Source organism: Cornus florida, unplaced genomic scaffold, assembly GCF_030987335.1.
Source record: "Cornus florida cultivar Cherokee Brave unplaced genomic scaffold, ASM3098733v1 CherokeeBrave_3.0.0_Hap2_Chr07, whole genome shotgun sequence".
In the NCBI taxonomy this organism is placed as follows: Eukaryota; Viridiplantae; Streptophyta; class Magnoliopsida; order Cornales; family Cornaceae; genus Cornus; species Cornus florida.
In genome coordinates this window covers 14,447,488-14,462,640 of record NW_026775577.1, presented here as the reverse complement: position 1 = coordinate 14,462,640, position 15,153 = coordinate 14,447,488, and the positions used below count along the sequence as shown (strand labels likewise).

Sequence of the window (15,153 nt, the reverse complement as noted above, 5' to 3'; positions counted from 1 at the left end):
TTGAGTGTAAAGAGTAGTAGCTATTAAGCAACACAAGGAATCTAAAAAGGTTTAATGTGAAAATACAATTGGACCAAAACATATACATCGATTCCAAGTTCAATTCTGTTATATAATTCACAATTTTATAAAATATTCACATCCAAAAAATAATAATAATATATATATATATATATATATATATATAAGACTTCACTTTTAAAGTTAAAACTCTAGATCAATTTGTTAAGCACTACGAAAATCAATTAACATTAGTCTCGATATGCTCTCTCTTTTTCGAAAGGAAGGTTGAGTGTTTCAGCAATAACAGTATTGTGAATATAAATCAATGAAATCCATTACAATATATTGTAAAGATTTATTTATTTTTACCAGGCGTATGTATATATCTTTACATATCAATCGATTTCCAATATACATTATTCAAGTCATCAATGTTTTATTGCTCTTGTTATTATTGAATTAAATTAACATTCGTGTCACAGACTTTGAAGAGAATAAATGAGGACAAACCTTCGGATAAAAACAGGTATACGCTATTCAGAAAAAAAAAAAAAAAAAAAAAAAAAAAAAACAACACTCTTAGGACTCAACGTACCTGTTTTGTAATCTTCCACGACACCACCTATGATCGACTCTTGCTTCCTAGGATCCCCATCTTCTAGGACTAATGTCCTCTTGTATGTTCCTTCCACGCACCATAAGTGTGCCTCCACCTGAAAGCCACACTCCCACCACTTCGATTCTATTTTAGCTAAGCATCATGCATTCTCCTCAGACACTTGAGCCTCGTGCCGAACACAAGCTTGATGTTGCTTATAAGGAGGAGGAGAGGATTAACCGGGGATGAAAGAAAGTAACCAAACTGGGCCCATTTTTCAAATACAAAGCAGCCTTGGCCCAAATATCAAAGCCCAGATCCAAATTTCAATCTAGTTTGGACAAATACCTTTTTGGTATTTAAAAAAACTCCTACATTTTTCAATTTAAAGACAAATATATATATATGTATATATATATATATATATATTGATTTCAATCCTGGCATCACAACTCACAAGAGGGTATTAATAATTTTGCCACTAACTACAAATATCATTAAAACTATGGTACTTGTATCCCTTACCGCTATCATAAACAGTCGTACATGAATGTTAGTGATTCATATGAATATTATTGACAATAACACTGGTACATTAATGTCAGAGATTTATGTTTCCATCTAAGGATGTATGATACCAAAGAAGCCATATGAATCACTAATGGGAGATAACCTTTTGAATATTTTATGATACTCGAGGCCTTATTTTAAATTTTTTTCAAAATAGGGGGTGATCAATGTCAATACCCAAAAGTCTATGTTTAATTTTTTTACAATTTATTAATAATCAATTTCAACCATGCAAGCATTCACAGTCTAGCAATAAAGTCAAGTAATTAAGGAATGGGTATGGCTACAATAGGTGTTTATATAAAATATTTCATTGCTGATAAATTTTGGGAAAAAGAGAAGAGATTTGAAGACTTTTTCTTTCTTTCTCATTTTTTTTTTTTCCTTCTCCTTTTTAGTGAATATATATATGTGTGTGTGTCAAGTAGGCACTCCTATTTGTCAAAAAGAGTACACAAAATATTATTAAGATTGGAGTAAGTATCGAAGAATTTGAATCTTCTTCATTGCTTTTTCTTTCTTATATTTTTCAATCCAAATCTCTCAATACGTTACTATGTTGAGTACTATTGTTTTATTTTGAAGAGTATGGAAGATTATTAAATTTGGAGTTAATATTGAGGGATTTGGATTTTTTCCTTTTTTTGGGGAAATTATTATTATTATTATTATTTAGAGTACGAACTATTGTGAGTGTGAAAGATTATTAAATTTGGCTTAAATACTGAGGGATTTGGATCTTCTTCCTTTTTCTGGGTAATTTTTTTTATTTTATACTTTTCAATCTATGCTAAAAATTATAGTGTTATTTCTGAAAGTACGAAAGATTATTGAATTTGAAATTAATATTGAGGGATTTGGATCTTCTTCCTTGCTTTTTCCTTTGTATATTTTTCGATGTGAGATAGGACGTTGAGAGCACTCTGTGTTGGTTGACTGACATTTGTTTTAATTTTTCCAAAGCATAGTGTAACGTATTTATAAAATATATATAATCTAAGTCAAATTTGTGGACAATCCTACCCTAGCATTTGGAAATCAGGACTTTCAATTCTTTGACCACCATAGTAGGTCAACCCATGTGAACAAATTTCCTCAAGGCTATTGGGTCACAACTACCGGGAATGAAAGAAAGAAACCAAACTGGGCCCATTTTGCAAATACAAAAAGGCCTTGGCCCAAATATCAAAGCCCATATCCAAATTTCAATCTAGTTTGGACAAATATCATTTTGGTATTTAAAAAAACTGCTACATTTTTCAAATTAAGTAAATAAGGACATTTTTTTGTCAATTTAAAGACAAAAATATATAAAAATAAAAAATATTGATTTCAATCCAGACTCTTGAATTGAGAAAATAGCCTCACAAGAGGGTATTAACAATTTTGCCACCAACTACAAAGACCATTAAAATTTTCACGAGTGTGCCACTTTGGTGACTAAACACTCAATCAAACTTAATGACACTTGTGTTTAGAATTGCAAAATATGATTTAATTTTTTTGAATGAATCAAATATATACATATACATATTATGTAACAATTTATAACATGAGGTACATGCAAAATTAAGTATATAATTTCAATAACATGCAGAATTTCATAAACTTATATGCAATGAAATTTTAAATTAATCATTGACTATACCATGTATATCATCAAAGATATAAAACATTCAACTTTAAGAAAAATGGCATATATATGAAAATTATTAAAGCACTAAATCAAATCCCATGCTTAAAATTTATACATGCTATAAAATAAAGAATTTTAGGACAAAAAAATGAATTATGAATCTAATCTTTGTCATGTAATTATTTCTAGTAGAATCGTGCATACTCTAATTGAGTTTGTTATTGGTATATAGCAAAACACTTCTAGAATACCACGCGCATAACTCTTAATGCATAAACCACAAAACCAACCTACATATAGGTGCATCCAACACGCATGAACAGCAGTTTTAGAGACACACCTATTCGTTCAAATCCAAAGACATGTCTTTTGGTTAATTCCAACTCCATAAGACATGACATATATATATATATATATATATATATATATACACACACACCGAATGAACATTTGTGACCCAAACTAAAACATGCCACGGTACATTGTATCCTTTACAACTATCATAAACAGTCTGACATATGTAAGCAAAAATAATAGTCTAACTACAATTAATTAATATACAGTTATCCATGTATTTAATATAGTTGTTACACCATATTAATCCTTAAAGGTGCTACTAATTTGAATGAATAGTCACATATGTATATATAAAGAGTTGTGTCGATTGATGGAACCAACACATCTGTTCACGTAAATATTGAAACGGTCCCAAACCTCACTATATAAGCAGATGAAATCCTGGAGTCCATCATCCAGTTTTGCAGGCATAAGAGAGGGTTGAAGATCGCTTCCGCTATAGTTCTCTCCGAACTGAGTTTCTGTATTTGGTATGTGATAGTTCTCTTCAAAATGAGTTTCTATATCTAGTATATCTTCTTATCATGTTTATGCATTTAGATTCATGAATTTATTTATGTATTAGAAATTTCTTACATGTGGCATCAGAGCCTACATGGACTCTACAAGAAGATGTAAAGGGTTTTTCTATATATATATATTGGAGAAGACATGGATATTTATTAATTAGGACACTGTTACTGTTGTGTCTTTATGTTTATATACAGAATTCTTATATATATATATTGGAGAAGACAGAAATATTTATTAATTAGGACACTGTTACTATTGTGTCTTTATATTTATATCGAAATTCTTATATATATATATATATAAAGAAGATAGACACGTATCACGCTATATATAATATGCATGCATATGGATGTACTGAAATATAATATATATAAACCAGTCTTTAGAAGAATATTTTAACGTGAATGTGTTGGACAACAACATGAATGTCATTAATATTTATGGGACAATAAATTTTTGGGTGTTCATGGCACACCAACGTTTTGATTTATGTGTGTTTATATCGGCCAAAATGAATATTTCTCATTCGTGAAATTTATGCATGAACCCATGTGAAAGGTTATCTGTTAATCACATGCAGAGTCATGTAGGATTGTTTATGACAGTTGTAGGTTGTTAATCACATGCAGAGTCATGTATGATTATTTATGATAATTGTAGGTTGAAACATACCACCCATTCAACGTACCATGGCATGCTTTCTTTTTGGGTTACAAATATTTTCAAAAGTCATAACTTTTGGAGTTCAAATTAATAATCATGTCGTTTTGGTTTTAAACATGTCTCTTTTTGGTTTAAATCAACAGACATGTCTTTTTGGATTTGAACCAACAGACATGTTTTTTTGGATTTGAACCAACAGACATGTTTCTGTACCTACAAAGTCATGCATGTTCATGCACTGGTACGTAGGCTTTATGGTCTATGCACCAAGAGTTATAAGCATGGTATTCTAGAGGTGTTTTATTATAAACTCAATTAGAGTGTGCACAATTCTACTAGAAATAATTACATGACAGACATAAGATTCATAATTTATTTTTGTCCCGAAATTCTTTATTTTATAGCATGTATAAATTTTAAGGCTTAAGATCTGATTTAGTGCTTTAATAATTTTCATATATATGTCATTTTTTTAAAGTTATCATCACTAGTTGAATGTTTTATATCTTTGATGATATATATGGCATAGTCAATGATTAATTTAAAGTTTCATAGCATATAAATTTATAAAATTATACATGCTATTAAAATTATATATATAATTATGCGAGTGCCTCATATTATAAATTATTACAAATTGTTGCATAATATATATATCTATGTATATATATGTATGTATTATCTTAATTCATTCGGGAAAATTGAATCATATTTTGCAATTTTAAACACAAGTATCATTAAATTTGATTGAGTGTTTAGTCACAAAAGTGTCAAACTCATGAAATTTTAATAATATTTGTATTTAGCTAGTGACAAAATTATTATTTTGTTAAAATTAAAGGATTGTGTTGGCGTTTAGTATAGATGAGCTATGATCAAGCTCAAAGGTGGGTCATTGAGTTTGTCCAACTAAGCGGATTGAGGTAATTAATATAGAAGACATAACTAATGACTCACTGCGCTTAAAGGAGTATAAGTTATTGTTGTGTTTCTATAATTAATTAGCCTCAAAGGTGAAAATTATTTCACCAGTGGGAGACTAACATATGATAATTTTGGACCAAATGAAAGATTATTATATGTTATGTTGATCCCATTTAGAGTTAATTGTTTTGAGGCATTATTTAATTAATTCTGGAAAGTTTAGTTGACCTTCCAATCAATTAAACTATAAATGTATGGCTTTAGTTATTCTCAAAGTCAGTGGGTGTAAAATTTATCTTTGTGTTAAATGTAAATGATAGTTATGGCATTATTTAGGGTTGCAGAAGGTTTGGTTCGGTACGGTTCCTGCTAGAACCGGAACCAATCTTAATGGTTCCTTAAAAATGGAACCGGAATTGGAACTGAACCGTCATTACGGTTCGGTTCCATGGAACCGTTGACCAAGTTGACTTTTTCAAAATTATTTTAATTTTCCTTAAAACAAAATACAAATACAATAACAAAAATAAAAACATAAATAAATACACCTGATTGTCAATATAAAAATATTACATCCCATGATAGAAATTATGTTACTCCATGAGAATTACAAAAAGTTAAAAAACTGAATCAACAATTCAACATCATTCACTAATAGCTGACATGAAATTCTGATAGTCCATTATTATTACAAAAAAGTGAATCAACATTCAACATCATAGTGATAGTTTGTTTCAAGTGCTAACCAAGTAACCAAAAAATACTGATAGTGTGCTGCCAAGTGCTAACCAAGTAACAAGTGACTTAGTGAGGACATTATGCTACATCATGCATGGCTGCATGCTACTGCCAAGTGCCAAGTGCTAACCAGCTACTACATTCTCATCTGCAAAAGGCAAAGACAACTTTTATAAATATTTCAATAAAAGCAAAATACTTTTCATTAGCACATTTACCTTGGTTGGATCATGAATTTTGGAGAAACAAAACCTTAAATACTTCAATTTACAACGAGGATCTAACACATTTGCAATGAATAGCATTACATTCAATTTTTCAATTCCCCAATACTTATCAAAATTAATCTTCATTTTTCTAGCTATGGCACATATTCAAGGATCCAAACTTTTGGACCATTCAACCAAGCTACCTTCAATGCCACAAATTTCACGGAAGAACAAATTATAAGTGATATACATTGAACCAGACAAACGCACAGTGGCATCATAGAATTTTTGCAATATTTGAATAAAAAAACGAGCATCATCCCAATCCTTAGCCGTAGGAATTCCATCATTATTAGTAAGTTCAAATTTGAATTGCTCTTCATATCTTAGCCTTTCAAATGCTTTTTGAAATTTAATTGCGGCCTCTAGCAAGAAAAAGAAATAGGAAAAAGAAAAAGAAAAATTACATTGACTGAGGAAGGTGATGAGAAAGCCGGTAGACATTTGAAAGTTGAAAGTCACTGAAATAGAAAATACCAAAATCCATCATTTAATTCAATAAAAGCTATCTGCATAGTGCATATGAAATTAATAAATAAATAAATAATAGTAATCAGATTACTGAAACATAAAAAGGGCATTAATACTACAAAAACCAAATATGACCACATTAATTCTTTCTTTACTCAAAAAGAATAAAAATGATATGACTAAACAATTACAAAGGGTTTTGGATATATTGTCTTATATTTATTTAACTTGGCCTTTTTTTTACAAGTTAAAGGAACTTAATATTAAACTTATCAAAAAATATATGTTAAACTTGGAAAATGTTTTTTACCTATACGTCCCACACTCCCACCTCATTGTGTAAGAAAATGTGTGTATTCTCAGGGTACTTACTTAGGATCTGTATTTTTATATATATTCATGTTAATATTGGATGGTCTTGATAAAAAGGTATTGCCATTTTCTGATCAATTGAAAGCTTGTTTCAGATTTACTCACCTTAGGACTTCACATGATAATTTGATATAAACATGTCCCTTTTTTCTTATTCATATATCTATCTTTCTCTGCATAGGTTACTTTTTATTTGTAGTTTTGTGCCCTAAAATTGTTCTATTTTATTTATTATTATTATTTTTTTGTGTTTTAGAGTTGCAATATTATTTATCGAAACAAAATTTCAAGTTATTATATAGAAATGTTCCACAATCCATTTTCAAAAATCAAAAAAATCAATGAAAAACATTTGGTAATACCGTAATAGATCATGATACATTTGGTAATCTAAAAGCAAAAGATCTGAGAAGATAAGAGAGCTACAAAATACCTGCTAAACTGAGATCGGAAGCCGAAGATCTGACCGAATCCACGAATCACTGAATCAGAGGCGAGTCGGCGCCGCGAGAGTCACGAGACTGTGATCTAAGAAGATAGAGACCAGTCCGAAGAGACTTCTGAGAAGATAGAGACTAGTGAGTTGAGATAATGAGAAGGTTGAGAAGTTGAAAGGAGAGGAGGGGAGGCGGAGTGAGTTTGAGAGGTTAGGCAAAGTGGTAAACGTAAAACTTAGGTTTAGGTTTTGAGTTTTGATAGTTTTGTGATTTTAATTTTTAATATTTTATCAAGATTTGAGAAAGATGAGAATATCTGATAATCTGAATATGTGGTCAGTGGTTTAAGTTACAAACTTACAACGAGCAGGCTAGCAGCCACGGCCCACAGCCCACAAGTATAATTGTATATAATATAATATATATATATATATATATATATATATATATATATATATTATGGTTCGTTCGATTCCGGAACTGAACCGTAAAACCAGAACGAGAACCGAACCGAATCTTAACGGTTCCTCATTTTAGGAACCGGAATTGTGAGAACCAGAAATTCAGTTCCGGTTCTTACGGTTTCGGTCCCGATTCCACGGTTCTTTTGTGCACCCCTATCATTATTTTTCATAAAATTAAACAATTTGTCTCAAACATTTGAGATGAATGTGTTGGTGAAGCCTCTTTATTGACATTAAGTTTCACCTAAATAAATCTTGTGAAATTCTTGAATAGTCACAAAAAACCTACTTAGATAGAGTTCTAAAAGTACTTGATATATAACACTATAAAGGTGAAATTACACTCATTGTAAATTTGATAATTTGATATTTCAATGGTCGAGAAATACCTAGAGCAAGATTAGATAAAAAGCATTTCAGATAGCTTTGGAAACCTAATATATGCTCAGGTTTTGCATATAGTTAATTATAATATAGTATTTACTAAGCAGATATCGTAGTGATCCTAGTTTGGATCTATAGTAAGCGGCAAAGAAATTTATAAGGTATCTGCAAAGGATTAAGAACCATATGTTTTATAATAAGACTGACAGTTTTGGGGTGGTGGAAAAATTGACTTTGCTAGTTGTTAGGACAGTATACAAATCCACTTCAAGTATTGTTTTACTATTATGATAAGTGATAGAAGCGGATTTTATTTGTATGTTATAAGGCCACGTTTCATGCATTATAAAATATTAGTTTTGGACTTCAGGTCAATAATTCCGCTACAATTTTGTATTAAAGAAACAACAAAAGTTCAAGTTGGTCTAAAATATGAACTTTAATACCTTATTGTGAAATAGAAGATTTAGAACTAGTTAATGTTTGTTGAGCACATTAGTATACAACAAAGATTGTTGATCTCATGACTAAGGGTTTGCCGCTAATGTTGTATAGTAAGCATGCATATTTCTCTTTGACAACATTAATTTATTTAATTAGTGGGAGGTTATATTTGGTTCAGGTAAAGACAATTTTATTTTGTGATCACAATTATTATCCTCATTTATTAGATTTTCCATATTAGTGCATATGTGTAGGAAAAATTTATGACTCAAGTGTCCAGTTTTGAGACGGAAGGACCAATGCATGACATGAATATTAAGTTGAATATATGCACATACGATATATATGTGACTTTGGAGTTGAGTTTGTTAGTATCAGTGACCATTAGTGTCTTATATCACTACTGAAAAATGACGCCCTTGATTCCAATATTAGTATACTCGAAGGTACTTCAAATTAAATGATAGAGGTGTTTCTTATAAATATATATGGATTTACTTCTGGAGTACACTTATGATCATTTTGATATTGAAGTGATGGAATTAATTATTGTTAGGCTAAGTAGGAGAATGTAAGCAAAAATAATAGTCTAACTACAATTAATTAATATACAGTTATCTATGTATTTAATATAGGTGTTACACACCATATTAATCATTAAAGGTGCTACAAATTTGAATGAATAGTCACGTATGTATATAGAGAGTTGTGTCACGTATGTATATAAAGAGTTGTGTCGGTTGATGGAACCAACACATCTCTTCGAGTAAATATTGAAACGGTCCCAACCCTCACTATATAAGCAAATGAAATCCTAGAGTCCATCATCCAGTTTTGCAGGAGAAGGTTGAAGATCGTTTCCACTATAGTTCTCTCCAAACTGAGTTTCCATATTTGGTATGTGATAATTCTCTTCAAAAAGAGTTTATGTATCTGGTATGTCTTCTTATCAAGTTTATGCATTTAGATCCGTGAGTTTATTTATTATTAAAATTTCTTACAACATATATATATATATATATATATATATATATATATATATATATATATATATATATCGAATCAACATTTGTGACCCAAAATAAAACATGTCATGGTACGTTGTATCCCTTACAACTATCATAAACAGTCGTACATGAATATTAGTTATTCATATGGATATTATTGACAGTAACACTAGTACATTAATGTCAAAGATTTATGTTCCTATCTAACGTGATATGTATGATATCAAAGAATCCAGATTCACGTTATGTATCTAACGTAATATGTATGAAAATTCACGTTACTGTATAACATTATATGGATACATACATGATTCTATAAAATAACCATTCACTTAAACGATGCAAATGGTTAAAAATATAATTGAATCAGAACATGCAGTTTCTTTTAAAACAACCATTATAACAGTAAAGATAGAATTGCTATAAGCTTTTCACAACCATCAGCACGTTAACCATACATGGAAAATATTCAGATTGTTGCCATCAGCATGTCAATAGTGCATACCCTCCACAATCACAATCAGCATGTTAACATAAATTAATTAAATAGGAAATATTCACGTTGTCATAAACACCAAAGACGTTGTTGTCCCATGAACACCGAATGACATTCACGTTGTTTTCTATCTCATATATATATATATATATATATATATATATATATATATATATATCATATTTCAGTACATGCATGTGCACATATATTATATATATAGCGTGATGGTTAGTGAGTATCATTCGTAAACTGACACCACTAGGAGAAAATCCTAATTGATTACCGACCGTGTTGGGCTTCTTTATATATATATATATATATATATATCAGTTTCTTTGTCACAAAGTTTATCCCGTGTCTATCATGAGAACTGTAAAAGTTTTCTAATCTTTTGGTTACAATATATAATATAGATTCAAATAATAATAATAATATACAAGCACATGCCGTACACTTTTACCAAAACTAGACACATGTCATTATCTTTAATTTCTTTATATAAGAATTCTAATTTCACTGTCTATAAACCTAAAGACACAATAGTGTCCTAATTAATAAGCATCCTGTCTTCTCCAATATATATATATATATATTTTTTGCAGGGAAATTTCATACGTAAAATAAATTTATATGTATTAGAGTCCATGTAGGCTCTGACACCACATGTAAGAAAATTTTGATATAAATAGGATTCATGCATTCAATATATAAACTTGATAAGAAGACATACCAGATATAGAAACTCAGTTTGAAGAGATTACAACAAACCCTCTACTGGACTCCAGCCCTTTTACGCATATATATAGTGATAGTGAGAGTTGAAACCGTTTCAATTCATACATGAAGATGTGTTGGTTCCATTAACCGACACAACTCTTTATATGTGACTATTCATTTTAAGGGTGCAACTTCTCTTATATGCATATATAAATAATATATTTAATTAATTATTGATAGACTACTAATTTGCTTACAGTAGATACTTGCATTTGTCACATTATGTGGAAGGAAGAAAAGAATTGTGAAAAACCGAGAGTACTAAATATCATTAAAATTAAGTAAGTATTGAGGGATTCGAATCTTCTTCCTTCCTTTTTTCTTTCCTATATTTTTCAATCCAAATTCCTCTATACGTTACTATGTCAAAAACTATTGTTTTATTTTGAAGATTATTAAATTTGGAGTTAATATTGAGGGATTTGGATCTTGTTTCTTTTTTTTTTTCGTTAAATTATTATTATTATTTAGAGCACGAACTATTATGTTATTTCTAAAAGTATGAAAAATTATTAAATTTGGCTTAAATATTTTTTTTGGATATTTTTTTCTGTATTTTTCAATCTATGCTGAAAATTATTTTGTTATTTCTAAAAGTACGAAAGATTGTTGAATTTGAAATTAATATCGAGGGATTTGGATCTTCTTCGTTGCTTTTTCCTTCGTCAATGTCGGATAGATTGACATTTGTTTTAATTTTTCCAAAACATATATTTATAAAATAAACAATCTAAGTCAAATTTGTGGACAACCCTACCCTAGCATTTGGAAATCAGGACTTTTCAATTATTTGGACTTAAACACGTGAATAGGCTTTTGACCACCATAGTAGGTCAACCCATGTGACCACATTTCCTCAAGGCTATTGGGTCACAACTAGGATGAAAGAAAGAAACCAAACTGGGCCAATTTTGCAAATACAATACGGCCTTGGCCCAAATATCAAAGCCCTCCAAATTTAACTCTAGTTTGGACAAATACCTTTTTGGTATTTAAGAAAACTCTACAGTTTTCAATTTAAGCAAATAAGGACACTTTTTTGTCAATTTAAAGAAAAAAAATACTTAAAATGCCTGATAACAATATAAAAATACAAAAACATTGATTTCAATCCAGATTCTTGAATTGAGAAAATAGCTTTACAAGAGGATATTAATATATTACAAAGAAATCTCAACATCAACATTACTTTTCATTGGATTAGGCCACCAATTGTCAAATTGTATATGACTATCTAATAATTTTTCATATTTTAGAGTAATTATATATATAAAAAAAAAAAATGATTGAAATTAATTGTCAACTGTCAACAGATATTAAGGGACAATTTGCACATAATTTCAAATGTTATGAATTTATATGCAGATATTCAATAGCAAAAATATTTTTTTTGCATATTTTTTTATATAGCAATTGGATTTTTGCACTTTACCCTTATCATAATTAAGCAAACTTATATTATAGAAGATATATAGAACACGAGAAGTATAGAATGAAAAATAATGTTAGAAAAAATTGATCTGATTTTCAATTCTTTTTCTTCTTTCTTTATTCACAGCCCATCACTTCTGATGTGAAGCAATGCTTGCACTATGCATTCATAATGCTTCTGCATAGACTGCATAGTATTTAGTTATTTACCGCATAAACTAAACTTATTCAACTTTTCTGTCAAACATAATTTTGTAATATATTTCTCTCAAATGTTAAAAAAATAAAATAAAAACTTAGAATTTCAAAATTCTAATTTTGTCCATATAAATATCAGTTTTAATTTTTAAATTAAAATGTATTAAAATAAGTTAATAGCAAATTTGTAAAATGACGAGTTCTTCAAAAGGCATCTAATTTTTTTTGAGAACGGAGGATAGTGTAATTATTCAAACTAAATCATATATTTACATATGATTGTATTGACACCATCTCTCGCATCATTACTAGCCTCCAGTGAGTGATGTTCGTTACAATTAATTAATGGTAAGACGAGATCGGAGATGATTTTTTTCATAAGATTAACTCATTGTGAGGCCGTGGAGTCCAGGTCATTCGAGAGTATTTTGATTCCTATATATATATACACACACACATATATAAAGCAAAACAATGCAATGCATAGTATATATATATACACACACACATATATAAAGCAAAACAATGCATGATTTGTCATTAGCTGGGCTTATAAGGGACATTGCATAGCATATAAGCATATGCTAAAACTCGTCAGGATATAAATCAATGAAATCCATTACAATTTATTGTAAAGATTTATTTATTTATTTATTTATTTAATTTGTAAATCTGGAATTCAAAACAATTTTAATCAAAGGCTAAAAAGAACAGGTGCCAGCTTTTGATAGAACAAGACAATCAGAGAGGGAATATATCAATCGATTTCCAATATACATTATTCAAGTCATCAATGTTTTATTGTTCTTGTTATTATTGTTATTAAATTAACATTCATGACACAGACTTTGAAGAGAATAAGTGAGGACAAACCTTCGGATAAAAACAGGTATACGCTATTCAGAAAGAAAAAAAATACACTCCTAGGACTCAACGTACCTGTTTTGTAATCTTCCACGACACCACCTATGATCGATTCTCTGCTTCCTAGGATCCCCATCTTCTAGGACTAATGTCCTCTTGTATGTTCCTTCCACGCACCATAAGTGTGCCTCCACCTGAAAGCCACACTCCCACCACTTCAATTCTCGTTTAACTAAGCATCATGCATTCTCCTCACACACTCGAGACTAGTGCCGAACACAAGCTTGATGTTGCTGATAAAAAGGAGGAGAGGATCAACCGCCTGCAACGAGCTCAGTGGCTCCGAGCAGCCATTCTGGGAGCAAATGATGGGTTGCTTTCCGTTACATTGCTTATGCTTGGTGTAGGCGCGGCAAAAGAGAGCAAAGAGTCCATGATTGTATCCGGACTTGCTGGTGCTTTTGCAGGGGCTTGTAGCATGGCTGTTGGGGAGTTCGTCTCTGTGTCAACACAGAGGGACATCGAGAGAGAAGCAGCTGTTGGCAATTCTAGTTCAAGAACCGAGGCATGCAGTCAAGATCATGGTGCCGGTGAGATCAAGCTTCATATCACTGACACTGCCAATGGAACTAAGCCACCATTCGAGACTAACGTTGCAGTGTCACCTGCACTGAGAAAGTCGGAATGTGAAGGTGAGCCATCTTCGGATAAAATGACACCTGGCCGGAAGTTTCCCCATGTTCTTTCTTCTCCTGCAAGGTCTCCGGTGATGAAAGTGATAGCAGGAGATGCTGCAAAGAAAATTATTACTATACAAGAGGCAAAAGAGGAGGAGGATGAAGATAGAGTACTGCCAAACCCATACAAGGCTGCAATTGCATCAGCCTTGGCGTTTCTTTGTGGGTCGCTTGTTCCTCTGTTAGCAGCTATGTTTGTTAATGAGAGCACCACTAGGATCGCAGTCATCGTGGTAGTAACAACGATAGCTCTGGTGCTTTTCGGAGGAATTGGAGCTTATCTCGGTGGCTCATCAATTAGGGTATCTGCAGTGAGACTTCTGGTTGGAGGGTGGCTTTCAATGGCCCTCGCTTATGGGTTGCTCAAGCTTATAGATAAGGGCGAAAAGAATTCTCACACAGATTAATGCTACCATACATGTGTGAACACAATTCTGTCATGTTGCATTTGGAGCACCGATTTTGGTGGTCCAAAACAAAGTTTCAGCATAAGCAGGTCATTGTGACTTTATAAGTATTATCAATAGTGATTAATGCTACCATGCAAGTATAAACAAGATTTTTGATGTCTTTTATGTACTGCTGAAGGTGAAGACATACTGTTGATTCATAAAATGATAAATTGGGGAGATACTTGTTGAAGTTTATTCACCTGACAGAAACTTCTTGTGTACATAGTATAAAATATGAATGATATTTTCAAGGTTGACCTTTTATTTTACGAAGGCTAAAGTTAGAAAAAAGTACAGACCTTTAGCTAACTTCTCTAGTTCGATGAGAACATACCTGTAAATCAAAAT

General features: G+C 30.9%; 1 protein-coding gene across 1 annotated transcript; it reads left to right on the top strand.

Moving 5' to 3' along the window:
• The first annotated feature begins 13,681 nt into the window (after positions 1-13,681).
• On the top strand, positions 13,682-15,069 carry LOC132266509 (vacuolar iron transporter homolog 3-like). The gene has a single exon (XM_059767400.1). It carries the CDS (start codon positions 13,858-13,860, stop codon positions 14,758-14,760), a length of 903 nt encoding a protein of 300 aa, XP_059623383.1. The 5' UTR covers positions 13,682-13,857; the 3' UTR covers positions 14,761-15,069.
• Positions 15,070-15,153: the final 84 nt, after the last annotated feature.